General features: G+C 43.0%; 2 protein-coding genes across 2 annotated transcripts; both read right to left on the bottom strand.

Moving 5' to 3' along the window:
- Positions 1-3,219: 3,219 nt before the first annotated feature.
- LOC146288292 (sodium- and chloride-dependent GABA transporter 2-like) lies at positions 3,220-9,585 on the bottom strand. The gene is made up of 15 exons (XM_084697730.1): positions 9,284-9,585; positions 8,993-9,127; positions 8,602-8,742; positions 8,264-8,354; positions 8,016-8,148; positions 7,717-7,851; positions 7,293-7,396; positions 7,065-7,189; positions 6,196-6,308; positions 5,954-6,091; positions 5,643-5,745; positions 5,441-5,541; positions 4,856-5,026; positions 4,370-4,534; positions 3,220-3,461 (listed from the first exon to the last, which is right to left on the bottom strand). Exons 1-14 carry the CDS (start codon positions 9,462-9,464, stop codon positions 4,415-4,417), a joined length of 1,791 nt encoding a protein of 596 aa, XP_084553856.1. The 5' UTR covers positions 9,465-9,585; the 3' UTR covers positions 3,220-3,461; positions 4,370-4,414.
- A 1,496-nt stretch (positions 9,586-11,081) lies between these two features.
- On the bottom strand, positions 11,082-13,524 carry LOC146288291 (uncharacterized). The gene has a single exon (XM_084697731.1). It carries the CDS (start codon positions 13,058-13,060, stop codon positions 11,999-12,001), a length of 1,062 nt encoding a protein of 353 aa, XP_084553857.1. The 5' UTR covers positions 13,061-13,524; the 3' UTR covers positions 11,082-11,998.
- Positions 13,525-13,990: the final 466 nt, after the last annotated feature.

Below are 13,990 nucleotides of genomic sequence, written 5' to 3'. Positions count from 1 at the left end.
TCTTACAGCACCTGGTCATCCTGGTTAGTGGAACAACCATCAATCAATATAGTCATTGGTTACATTCTTCTCCAAAATGCATGTCTGATCAGGAAAAGGTCTAACAGCTGCTTCTCATTAGCACATTTCCCAAAACACATGAATCTCCCAGAGTTTGTGTCTTCAAATGTCCCTCTTTTGTCAACCTACCCGAGGGGTTCCGATGGTTGAGTGGTTAGGGAGTTGTTGGTTCGATTGATGACGTTCTGTCCTTGGGCAAGGCACTTCACCTTACTTGCCTCGGGAAGAATGAAATCCCTGTTCTTACTCTAAGTCACTCTGGATAAGAGTGTCTGCTAAATGACTACATGTAAATTACCCCTATTAGGTCAAAGTCTTAGATGGAGGGCTTCAGAAAATGCCCATCCCCAAGAGTCACCTGCCCTACAGGGTAAACAGTACCTCAATATACTTCAGCCATCTGGATAAACATTCCCTTTACGTCCTTCACCACCTGTTGACCTATCTCCTTTTCCTCCAGCTACAAGCTAGTCACAGGAGCTTACATTTCAACACATTTATTTGACATACAACCTCAAAATCTAGTACAGTGGAATCTGGGTTCAAACCTTTACTGTGGATCTGAGTGTGGCTCTCCCCTCCTCTTCTGCAGAGCCTGGTGACCTGCAGGTTGCATTTCAGCTGCAGCACTACTGAGGCCTCGGTGACAGCATCCTGCTGAGAGACAGGGAGACCAAGTCCCCACCGGCCATCTCAGAGCTTCTCACGCAAGCTGACCCAACCTCCTACAAGTCTCCCTGCAGACGGCCGGCCACCAGAATAGTAGGTCATTCATGACCGGAAGCAGGGCGCTAGTCCAACCTGGCTGGACCATAGAATGTTGTCTTCTGAAAGAACAAATTATTCATCTTTTGTAAAACGAGATAGAGATGACTATCCTGCTTCAAAACGCTGGTCAGAACTACTGTCTGTCCTCCTCAGAGCCCAGAGAGACACACGGGAAACTGGTGTCGTCAAAGTACCGGACGAGGCAACCCACGGCTGATGTACGGCCCGATTGAAGAGAAATGGGACCAGCCTGTCACTGTTAGATCACACAACTTCCTAACTGAGAGGGAGATGGAGATCATTAAAAACCTGCCCAGATCAAAAGTATACCAGCAAAAGTGTCAAACATGCATAGACCCCCCAAAAAATAATCATTTTTTCATCAAATGATACTTCTTGTTCTCTGCATGGTCATAATTCTGTTTTTGTTTTGTTTTGCCCAAGCTCGCAAGAGCACATGTTTCAAACAAAGTCTCTGACTCTCAGCCCACTGAACTTGTAGCCAAAAGGTTTGTTATTCTTACATATACACACATGATCATAATGTTCCTTAACTGGGTTCAATGCAAATAAAATCAATGTTGCTGAACCATATCTCCATGACGGAGTTGGCCAATATGAGATCCCTGACAGATTTGATGTGAAACCTGTCTTTTTAAAGATGTTTTCCAAAGAGGCAATGGTACCCTGCAAGAATTCAGTTCTACCATAGCAGCTCACCAAGATTTACAGTGACAGGCTTTCCTATGTTGCACAATAGTGGCTTTTGTTTCTTTTGTTTCAATAGTGACTTTTGTGAAAGCGATTGGTTCTTCAGAAACATGAATGCGTTCAAGCTGATTCATTGATTGGCTTGTGTCTAATGTGGTATGAGGTATGATTTGAGATGGATGCATTCTTTTGTTCAACATTCTTATTTATTTAGGTATTTATGGCTTCTTAGAAATATAATCAGATTTGGAATGTACAGTATAACTCATAAGAAGAGGTGTTTATATTGAGAGACGTGAATGTTATTCTCCTCAGTGCTAGTGTCTCTCCCCCTGTTTTCCTCATGTTTTGTTTTCCAGTGTTTGGCTGGGTGGGGATGACCACCCTGTCATCTCCCAGCTCACCCAGAGGATGGCTGACGTCAGCAGAATGGACATGCAGACAGCAAGTTGCAATGCAATGCTACAGGTGCTAATGTGTAGTCTACGTGTATGTCTGTAGTAATATCATTACCCGAGACGGTAAGGAATGGTTGTGCTTGCATAGCAAGAATTGAGAAAATGGACTGAATTGGATTCTGCATTTTTTGGGGATGTTGGGATAAGCTACTGTTTCTCATGACCTGTTTGTTGTTTACAACATTCTGCGGATGAGGAATCCACTTTCCACTTGGTGCAAAATGTCATAAAAATAAAACCAGATAGATTTTCAGGTTTCTAACTAGGGGATTGGTAGACAGTATGAACTTCACTGTGACTACAAGGTATGAGAAAATAGGATACTGTGCAGATTATTTTAACCTTAAATCATGTCATGGCTTTCCACAGGAAACCAATGCTTCAGATTTGAGAGGCCACAGAATTGCAATAATTTTAATCTAATGAAAGATGTAAATGAATCACTCCCTAAATGAATTTCCCTCTTTAAGCTGTCCATGTTTGGGATTACTGTTGTGAAGAACACATGTGTGTCTCTGTCTCATAGATGAGTGATGTAGAAGTAGGCGGAGCCGCTCTTCAACTGCTGAAGGTACCTCAGCAGGAACATCAGTGTTATCTTGGCTCAGTCGCCATGTTGACTAATGTCGCACATAGATCACCCGGCACTTAAATTATAAGGAAAACATTTCAGATGTCAATCCTAATGACGCCGTTTGGTGTGATAGAGTTGTGGTAGTGCTGTCGGAGCTAATTGGGATCAAATACTGGGTGTTTTTGTCTTCCTTCCAATGGGCTGCTGTACTTTGGTTTAACCTTCTACATCATAGTTGTGGATCCCAGAACATGCAGGCTGTCCAGTCTATGTAGGCAATAAAGGCGTGAGTTTGATAGGACACTTGTTGCCAATTCAGAGCATTTCGTTTTTGTGTCCAAGAACATGTTACTGGGTACACAACCATAGGGGCCAAGTCATTTAGGGCGATAAGTAATTGGATGTTTTGCTAATACTCAAACCTGTCAAGTCCATCTCAACCTCCTAGATCAGTCACACTGCTGTAGTAATGAACTCAGAATAGCACTTTTGCAGGTCCATCAGTTTAGGGTTTGGAACACATTAAAAGGTGTTCATTTTTACTAGTTTTTTTTTTTTTTTTTACTAAATATTTTATATGAACCCATCAAAAACATTTCATGAAAGGTGAAACATACAGCTGGTAGTATGCACAAGTATTGACAAAAGTAGTAGAAATAGTTTATCAAGATTAAAAAGTTGAAGCTGATGCAACCAAGTACATGTACAGTATGAAGAGGAAATTTGCATTTTGACCACAAGCACCTAACTCTTGTACAACCTCATTCCAGTTGCCAATAAATGCATCTGATCTTCGGGGCAGGAGTTTAGAAGGAGGTGTCCCATGACCAAGAGGGACTGAGAGCCAGGATGTTCCCCGTGGTTTTTCAATCCAGCTCTGCTTGCTCAACCTCCAAGACAAAAGGCGATTCGACGAACCGAGAGGCGTGACAAGGGCATTAACAATTCAGACTGACATTTCCAACTGTGAGAGACATCATTAGGAATGGGACTGTGTAGGAATCACAAAGTCAGAAGTGTAAAAAAGATTTCATACAGCGCAAGAGCAGCCCGCTCCTCAAAACACATTTTTCTTTCGTAGAAATGTACCAACTAACCCAGTCCTTAGAGCAGGGGTCCCCAAAATACTGAACTACTACCATTATAAACTAATCTAACATAATAAATACATTTAAAATCATAAAATCTCCACAATAATACTAATACTATACACATCCATATACATATACACGTATATGTGTATAGTATTAGTATTATTGTGGAGATTTTATGATTTTAAATGTTTTTATTATGTTAGATTAGTTTATAATGGTAGTCACTCCGGCCTGTGTAATTTTCTGTTACATACCGACCCGGCCTCACAGGGGTTTGGAGACCCTTGCTCTAGAGGCACATTTCCATCTCACACAGCGAGTACTGTGAACAGTTTTTACAAGGCTATAAAATAACACTCACTGATATTGTATCTATGAACCATGACCACCAAACGTTTTGAGTGACTATTGTAAATAGTTTCCATTTTGATAAGGTTTCTTACCATACAGTCCCACAGTGTACCTAACATGTCTCAAACCCCCCCCCCCCCCCTTTGCGGGGAGAGGAGGGGGGGGGGCCTCCTCTCCCTGCAAAAATGTAAGGCTGCATTTAGAGTGTCTAAGGTAATCTTACATTCTTTGCCATGTTCAACACTCCTCCAAAAAAGGTATACTGGCACTAAAGAAATAATTAAAAACAAAGAATTGTGACGTCAGGGTCAGGGATGTACGGTGTTGATCGCTTCAGAGCCAAACATGGATACCTCTTCCCTGAGCGTCTCTGCCGCCTGAATAAGTACAGGGCTGTCTCACTGATGTGGACAGGGGGACGACAGCTCCACAGGGGTGCTCAAACTGCTAGCCCCCAACAGAGGTAGGTCAGACTTGAGCGACAGGTCGTTCACGGGGCGACAGAGGAGCAGGAAACGCTAAAAAAATTAAAACCAAAGTTATTTGGACACCCGGTGACAAAATCATGCACATTTATAGAACGTATACATGTGGTATGTATAGAAAACATTCATTAAGAGCACTGAGTGGGTATTGTCCATTCCTTGTCTGCCTTGAAGGTTTAGGTGCAGTTCATGTGTAAAACCCTGTGACATTGCCTATTTTGGAAATCTAACCAAGAGTGTGTCCAAGTAGTAGCATTTCCAGGAAACATGTACTATGGACACCCAGTGACACAGCCAAGTCACCACAGCCAGTTGACTCCAGACAATGACATCTTGACAAAAGTTGCTGCTTACCTGCCGAAGAGTCCCTTTGCCTTTGGCCATCTTGTAGACCATCCAGAGGGGGATGAGGGAGAGGGAGATGGTGGCCAGGAACCAGCCAATGATGTTGGCCCACACAGGGTAGATGTACGTGTTGCTGAACTTGAGTGGGGAATGTTTGACTACGGAGAATATGAAGGTGCCCTGTGTCGTGCAAGTGAAAACAGACACATCATTGTACACATGGATAAACTTGACAGTTGAGGTAAACATCAAAATCTAGACTAGCTGCCGTTTCTCCGGTTGTACAACTGAAGAGCTGGGAATGGGAAGTTTTAAATCAAGCGAGGAAAAAGGGCTGATCATGTTTACAGTATGCACTGTTGATAACGCAAGTCTCTACAGGCACTTATGGATGTGATAGTGAATTAACTTAGCTGGCAATTTTATCTAAAGACATAATGGACTGAGGGAAAATGTACCTAGCCCATTGGGATAACTGACTATTCATATGTGTGTGTGACCTCGTTCAGAGGGGGAATAAGCCCGTTATTGTGGACATTAGTCAGGGATCAAAAAGGTGAGGAAGAACAGAAATGACAATGAAAGGACACTCACAACACACACTGTAGGAGTGACGTACAGCCAACAGTACTTCATCAAAGGCAAGGGCTTGTAGCCAATCATGTCGCCGATGTTGCCATAGAAACGGTCAGCGCCTACAGTACAACATCAGTGGAAGAAGGACCCAGTTCACATCCGGTATTCAAAGTCCCGTGATTTCATCATTCTATTTACGCTTTCCGAGGGGGTTGCTGACCGTAGACCCAGGCGATGCTGACAGACTGGCAGATGGAGAGCAGGAGCAGCGTGGGCCCACTGCACACATGATGATCCACCAACTGAAGCAGGTACATGCCCCCCTGCGGTCAACGACAAACCAAAACAGTCTCTCACAAGACATTCTGTCGTCTCCCGTCTACCCTCGCGAAACCGTCCAGCGGCGTTAAAAACAGCCAGCAGTGAGTCAAGGTCTGCCCTCGAGTTCACATGAATCAAATACTCCCCAGGACAGTATGGTGTGAAATCAGACGATGACCCAGCCAGTCGTGTGCGCGTGTGGTTCCCTACCTCCGTGACCAGGCTGAGGCCCAGGACGCAGCACACGGAGCAGATGAGCAGCAGCAGCAGCTCCCTCCGGAAGCCCCGCCGCAGCGTGCCGGGGAACAGGTCCACCACCGACGTCATCAGACACTCCAGACCCACAAACTACACCGAGAGAGGGGTTGGAAACGCTTAGCACTAGGATGGGGTCTTTTCTGGAACTGTGTTTACTAGGCCACGGGGGGGGGGGAATGCAGAGTGTTAGATACCTGGCTGTCCAAACCCAGAAGAATGATCATGATGAAGAAACACACGGACCATATCTGGGGCACAGGCATCATGGCCACAGCACGGGGGTACACGATAAATGCTAGCCCGGGACCTGTGCACACACACATGTTGAGTTCAGTAACTTACAATCTGTCAGTTTGTGGGGGAGGGGGGGGGGGGGGGAGAAATGGAAAAATAGGCTGAAGGCATTAATAAAAGCTAAATAAAACAATGCTAGCCGGGACCTGTCCACACACGCGCACACACAGACTTCAGTAACTTACAATTTGTCAGATGGGGGAGGAATGGAAAAATAGGCTGAAGGCATAAATATAAGCTAAATAAAACAATGGTAGCCCGGGACCTGTGCACACACGCACGTACAGAGTTCAGTAACTTACAATTTGTCCGTTTAGGGGGGGGGGGAAATGGAGAAATAGGCTGAAGGCATATATAAAAGCTCTGTGTACCATGTGGAAGGTCTAGATGATTTGACTGTTCCGTTCCTGAATATCATTAGACACAACACACTTTTTCCAATGGGGTTGAATGTGCCGTATTTACGCCATACAAATCAGCATGTAGTGTCAGCCAGCAGAAAGGGGAGGGACCTGCACATGCTCACTACAAGAACATGTCATCCCACTAGTTGGAGTTTTGTACCCATCTAATCTAACGCACATGCTAAATGCACGGTTTAACAAGTTTCAGTCTCTGCAAAAAGCTGCATGCCATGGTCAATTCAGTTCCATTTTCGAAGCCCACAGTAACAGACAGGTCTTTGAAGCTCAAGTCAGACTGTGCAATTACTGATGAGCAAAATAAAACTGGAATTACAAATGGTTGTAGGGTGGGTGCTGAAACTCACCCGACTCTGCCACCTCAGCGATGTCTACCCCCTGCTCATAAGTCATGAAGCCCAGAACAGAGAAAATGGCGAATCCAGAGATGATACTGGTGCCACTGTTCAACAGGCACAAGTAAAAACAATCTCTGGAAGAACAAAATGGTGACTTTAGACTTTTGCGTCTTACACCCCTTATCTTTTAGACCCTCAGTGAGTGCCCAAACGGTTTCTTTTGGTCTGTGGACTCACTTGTAGCAGTCATTGTTATAGTGGTTGTAGCTGCCCAGAGAGGTGAGAAAACCCAGACTGATGGCATAGGAGTAAAAAATCTGTGTGCCTGCATCCATCCACACCTGAAACACCAAACAGACCAGTTTGCACCATGAAGAGGTACACAACCACCTTCTGGAAAAATATGCAGTGATAATGTCCAGTACTGTCCATGCTATAACGTGTGCACATAACATTACTTTGTCAACTTTTCCGATGAAAACGATTGAAAACAAATCTAGGTTTCATTTTGTGTTCTACTCTAATGCCTGTGCCGTTAAAGTCCTTTCAACGCTACTACAACCACCACGATGACAGATTAGCTCAAACCAAATCTGGATCCTCTACTTTCCACTTCATTTTTCTGGTAGGACCGGTGATTGAGACGTGCCCGCGGCCCTACCTGAGGGTCAGAGAGACGTGCAAAGTCGGGATAGAGATAAAAGACGATCCCGTCGATTGCTCCCGGCAGAGTGACTCCGCGCACCAGCAGAACGAGCAGCATGACGTAGGGGAAGGTGGCTGTGAAGTAAGCAGCCTGTGTGGGGGAGAAACGAGGTGTTATCTACTGGAACTGGTGCCCTGGCTTCTGGGCACGACAGGACTAGATGAGCCAGCTTGATGAACAGACATCAAGCAGGAATATCATTCATTTGCACTTTTACAGTTGCACATCGTTTCTGCATGTGGACAATTTCTTACTTTTCCAGTGGATTTGATTCCTTTCCAGACACAGAAATAGCAGATGACCCAGGTGAGTAGAAGGCAGAGGGCCAACTCCCACCTGATACTGCCCACCTCCTCGATGCCACTCGAGATCTTTAGGACTCTGCGCCTGTGCAAAAGTACCCACGGATTTGTGGAGAGACATGGGAAGGGCGTAAACGAGAGTTGAGTTAGGGTGCGGAGATCCTGTTTGGTTCACTACTTTAAGTGGGCTGGTTACTTACTGCCAAAACTCCATCACAGGCAGTGTTGCATTCAGCCTGGACACACTCAAGTTGCTGCTGGGATTCATTTTGCTGAAGTCCATGCATGACTCTGACAAGTTAATTTGCCACAACAACGTAAACACGTACACAACAACTGATGTACTTGACTAACCAGAATGACCTGAGCAACAACTTTAATTCATACATCTGATTTTGCTAACTTATTTGAGCCACTGTCATTTAGGCCCTACCTAACAGAACCAAAATGCCTCTGTCATGACAATGTATCTGTTGTGTGGCTGACAGGATAAAGTAGCTCAACAAAACAACCCAACTCCTATTAACAAGTGTCTTGCCTGTGTTCCAGCTGTTTCCACAGCTAGCCCATGGCAGCTCAGAGCTGAAAGAGGAGAACAGGTAGAAAAAAGCCCATGCCATGATGATAACGTAAGAAGTGGCGCTGAACGCTATGATCAGATGACTGGCGTAGCCCATACCTGGAGAGAACAGAGATCGTGAACACATGTTCTTGAATGCTCAGTAGGACAATATTTAGTTGACCACAAAACTGAACTAAACAAGTTCTGTCCCCAAAGTAAAACACTTGCATATCCTTACTAACAATCCACAAGAACGTTCCATTCTCTTTCACGCATCACCAAATGATAAGATCAGTATCGTTTCAGTAGCGTTGACTGTAAAGTAATGACCAAATACATAAGTTAAAAAAATAATTTTAGTAGTTACCCTCGAATAGCGGACATATCTGCCTCCAACACGTGATTCCTCCCTGGCTGGTGTACTGGCCCAGCGCAGTCTCCAAAAAGAACAAAGGTATCCCGCAGGTCACCAAAAACAAAATATATGGTATAAAGAATACACCTGCAAAGCAAGATGACATTTACAAATGGGTCCAGCCATCATTAGGTCGACATAACCTTCCTTTGACGGCTTCACTATTTCTCCGTTTTTCGCAATTGAATGTTAGTGAAATTGCGTGCGCGTATTGTCGACCAACTTACAACTTTTCACACTCACCCCCGCCGTTTTTGTAACACAAGTATGGAAACCTCCACACGTTCCCAGGTCCGATTATTGCTCCCATTACCGTTAAAATAAACTCAGTTTTACTTCCCCAGTTACCCCGTTCCTCCAGCTCTTTGCGCTGCTTAATTGATCCATCAGATAATTGCTTCAAGTTCACACCGCTGCCGGTCATAATGACTGAATGATGATCTGTCAGGTGTGCAAGTCTCCTTCGATGTGAAAGTATAATGAGCTTTGAAACTTTGACGGTCTCGGAGACCTGTTAAGAACGAGGGAAGGTAAAGAAATTAGTATCGGACCCACCACATTTCGATGACGTGGGGTCAATGTGTCTTTTTATAGGGGGAGTCCTAAAACGTTTTTTTCTTTTATTCCGCCTATCCACCATGACTCTTGTACGTTTAGTTTTATATCACCAGATTGTCTTATGATTGGGAAGTATTTACGAATATCCTTTTGGGGGAAAAGCATTGGCCTATACACCGAAATAATGTTTGTTTTAATTTAGTTGGCATTCTTCCACGATCCATGCTAAATCAATCAGACTCCGGTTTATTGCCATGTAAGTTTACACGTCCAAGGAATTAGCTTTGGAGAGTTTGCAGTGCATATCAACAACTAGAGAGGGTATAATGTGTGGGGTAATTAAAGAATATATATTAAGTAAGTAATGATAAATTATTATTATTAGTAGCCTTAGTTTATATATATATATAAATTAAAGTTATATATATATATATATATATATATATATATATATATATATATATATATATATATATATATATATATATATATATATATATATATATATATATATATATATATATATACACACACACACATAAGCAAGTAATATGTCGGTCATTTAGGCTACTTATTATTCATGAAGATCACATAGATCTTCATAGCCTACAAGTTTACATGTGTTGATGCTCATTTACACTTTAAAATAATAACAGTGAAGTGTATCCTGAAACAGTCTTATTTTCTCATTTTCCTGACATTCTTCTCATACCCTGCAAGAGGGGATTCTATGTGGCCTCGCAAGTTAAAACGGTTGCATGAAAACGAAGAAATTGTGCAATCCTGTGCAATAATAGTCCTAAACTCTGTGAATGAAAAGCGCATTCAACTTTGTCAGCTTCTCTTATACTCCCTATATCATACCTTTCTCAATCCTAGTAGTTTATCCTGGTCCCTGGGTTAACTTTACCTTTGTGCTGCCTTCGGGTCACGTGACCCAAAGGTTCATAACAAACTATCGTTGTTTACCCAATTTTAACCTTCGCAATGTGGGGGGTCTGAGATGGCCCTACAGTTAGAAGAAAATGCTTACCACTTCGCGGTAAAGTTGTCGCAATACCACGGTGGGCCACAATGACTGATGGGTTCAGAATGGGTTAAACGTGCAGGTTTTTAGATGTTTATGTGCTCCTCATGACTGGGTTGTGAAAGAAGTTGGAAGCAAGATGGATAGCCCCCTTTGTGCACCTCCCCCCATCTGTCACCGAGGGCAGTCTTTGCTGCTGTTGCAAGCCAAACTTCACTGAGGGGATTGTGTAGAGGAAAGGACTCCATGCTGTTATTTTATGTGTTCTATGTTTCTGATATATTCTCAAGAGAATGTATCTTTTCATGGGAAGAGGAATGCAAAAAGTCAGCGTACTGACAGGGGTGCATGGGGTGATATGGTTTGCTGCAGAGAATGTGGAAGTCAAGGCCGGTGAGAGGTACTGGACTGGTAACATTGACTGGTATTGCTGATCTAGATTGAGACACCATGGTGTATTGTATTCATTGTTTAATTTGCATCATTCCTTATCTTGTTAAACTACAAAGAACTTGGTCTGGCATTTAACCTTATCTTCTTCTCCACCCAAATTAGAAGGCAACAATTGTTTGAATGCGCCAGAATTGAAAAATGTTTTTTCTGTTGTATGTATATTTGAGTCCACACATTCGGAGATATAGGCCTACATTTCAACCTTATGAAAACTGATTATGGGGTCGATCGGATTAATCTGCCTATATTTCTGTTGTGGAATCTTCTGTGCCTATCTTTTTATCATCAAATAAAGGTCAGGGGTCAGAAAAGTTTGTCTTGGGTCTTTGATTCTTGCAGCAAGAAAGCAATCCTAAACAGAGCGATAAGCAGTCTAGATAAGAGGGCTCAAGTGACCGAGATGGGGCACTTCCTTTACCCACAATGAGACAGAGAACAGACACAGTTGGAAAGTGGACACCGTCGACATCGGTTGAACCGGAAGAGGAAGTCATACAGTTGGAACAGACATCTAAACGCAAGTCATGCAACAAACAATCCTGACTTTTCCCATCCCAGCACAACCATTATGCACATCAAAAGTGATAACCAGAGCCTTTAAATCACCAGGCCATCCACAAAGCAACTTCCACTACATGACACAAATTGGTACACCTCTTAGAATGTGTCAAAGGGCTCAATGAAATACCATAACTCAGAGCCTGAAGACATGGCCACTTTCAAAACAAATCAATATAGGCTTATTTTTAATGAACAAAGACACTACAGTGTGAGGTATAACCCAATGCTACAACATCCAAATGTTACTGTTACTTAGTAGTCAAATAATCACATTAGTAGTCAAATAATCAATAACCATAATAAGCAATACGCCACCAAATACATATATAAATAATACTAGTGACATCTTTATCAAAAGACTACTGTTTGTGCAGTTTCATATGCAGGTTAAGACAGTGTGCATAAGGAAAGGTTTTCCCACAGGTAGAGCAGAAGTAGGGTCTCTCTCCTGTGTGGATTCTCATGTGTTTCCTCAGTGTGTCGGAGCGTTGGAAGCTGATGCCACACTCGGTGCAGGTGAAGGGCTTTTCTCCTGTGTGGATCTTCTGGTGCCATTTGAGCTCACTTCTGCTTATATACCATTTCCCACACTGGTCACAGCGATAAGGTCGCTGTCCTGAGTGGCGCTGTTGGTGTTTTGACAATTGCCATGAAGAGTTGAAACTGTATCCACACTTGTCACAAATGTAGGGTTTGGTATCAGTCTTCGTGCTGTGAATTCTCAGGTGTGCTTGTAGTCTGTCATTATGGTGGAAAGCTGCGCCACAATATTGGCAGCAGTAGGGCCTCTCGGGTCTGTGCGTTTTCAAGTGCACATTCAGGTGATTCTTATGGAAATAGCCTCTACCACAGATGTGGCAAAAGTGCTCCTTTTCTCTGTGTCCATCTTGGATTTGTATGGGGTTCTTTTGGGACTTTGAAACAATGTCACACCCTTCCTTTTCACAGCTTTCACTTGTTTTCGATGTTTGAGGGAGACTGTTAGGGGTTCCTGTATTTTCTTCGTTTGAGAACTTCATGAGTTTGTATGTTAAAGTGTGACAAACCCGTGCTCCATTTCCGACTTCACAGTCTGTTAAGACTAAGACCTCAGCCCCTGTCTTATTCAGCTTTTGCGGTTCCTCAACAGTCCTTTGATTTACAAAGTCCCTCAAGAAGTCATCAACGCATTCAGCTGGATCAGTTTTAAATGTAGTTATGTTACCTTCTCTAGCTAATTGCTTAACATGGGAAAGCCTTTTAAGTTTTATGTAACAACTGTTTTTCAAACAGTCTGAAACTAATTTAGACATTAAATTGAAAGTCAATTTACTTGAGTCCAGAGCTTTTTCAAAGTTTGAATCTAAATAGCTGCTTTCAGTGTGATAACCCACTGACCAGTCGATTTCAGCCTCGGTCTTGATTTCTTTGAAACTGAACATTGTTTACTTTAAATTCACCTTCATTTAATGCAACATCCATTTGTAATATCCATTACGTTCTGCTTTCTGGCATGCCTCCTCTTCATCAGGAAACTTGTTTCACAGGATCACGGTTGCTGCCAAGAGTTTTGCTGCGGGTCCACTACAGCGAAACAAAGGTGGAAGGACGCATTATGGCTACCTTCGCCATGCTCCTGGAACGGTGCACGCTCGCCACCAGCTGTCCACAGCATACTTGGAGACGCTTACCAGTCGCGAAAGTGAAATTTAGGCATAGCAGCAGAATAAGAAATCTGTCCGAATTGGATACGGAAGCTGATATTTGTAGCAAACGTTAAATTATAGGCTACCTAACATCAGACATGTAGTGTTATTCTTAAATAACAAGCGTGAGCCAACTGTCATCTTAAAACGTGACTTTATTGTAAGCCTGACACATTGGCCACAAGCCTCTCACTCCTGCACCTGTGTCATCGTCATCTGACTCCCCCTATACACAACAACCATCTTACAGGTTCCTACCCATTGGGTTCCTATTTATATCTACATCTAAATACACGTCATTAAAGAGGACTACATATTATATACAATAATACCATAAGACATAGCATACATCCGCGTGTCTTCTGTTTTATTAGACCAAAAGAGCGTGGTTAAAACAAGTAAATGTTAATGCAATAGACTGGAGGCGCTGTTTCGCTTCTACCGTAAAATGCCATCTAAAGTACAACGGTCTCGGTCGGTCTCGGTCACTCTCGTCACTCTCAATCACTCTCGGTCTCATCACCAGCTGTGCGCAATTGATTAAGCTTTCATTTAATTTGTTTGCATTAACTTTGCATTTTGATTTCCCAATTGTAAAAGGCATTTGAAGAATGTAAACAAAAGTGAAGTATGTGAACAATGCAGCATGCGTACCTTTCGCGTGCA

Source organism: Hypomesus nipponensis, chromosome 5, assembly GCF_054491055.1.
Source record: "Hypomesus nipponensis isolate SF chromosome 5, ASM5449105v1, whole genome shotgun sequence".
NCBI lineage: Eukaryota > Metazoa > Chordata > Actinopteri > Osmeriformes > Osmeridae > Hypomesus > Hypomesus nipponensis.
The sequence above is the reverse complement of the archived record's forward strand: the minus strand, read 5'-3'. Positions and strand labels throughout refer to the sequence as shown.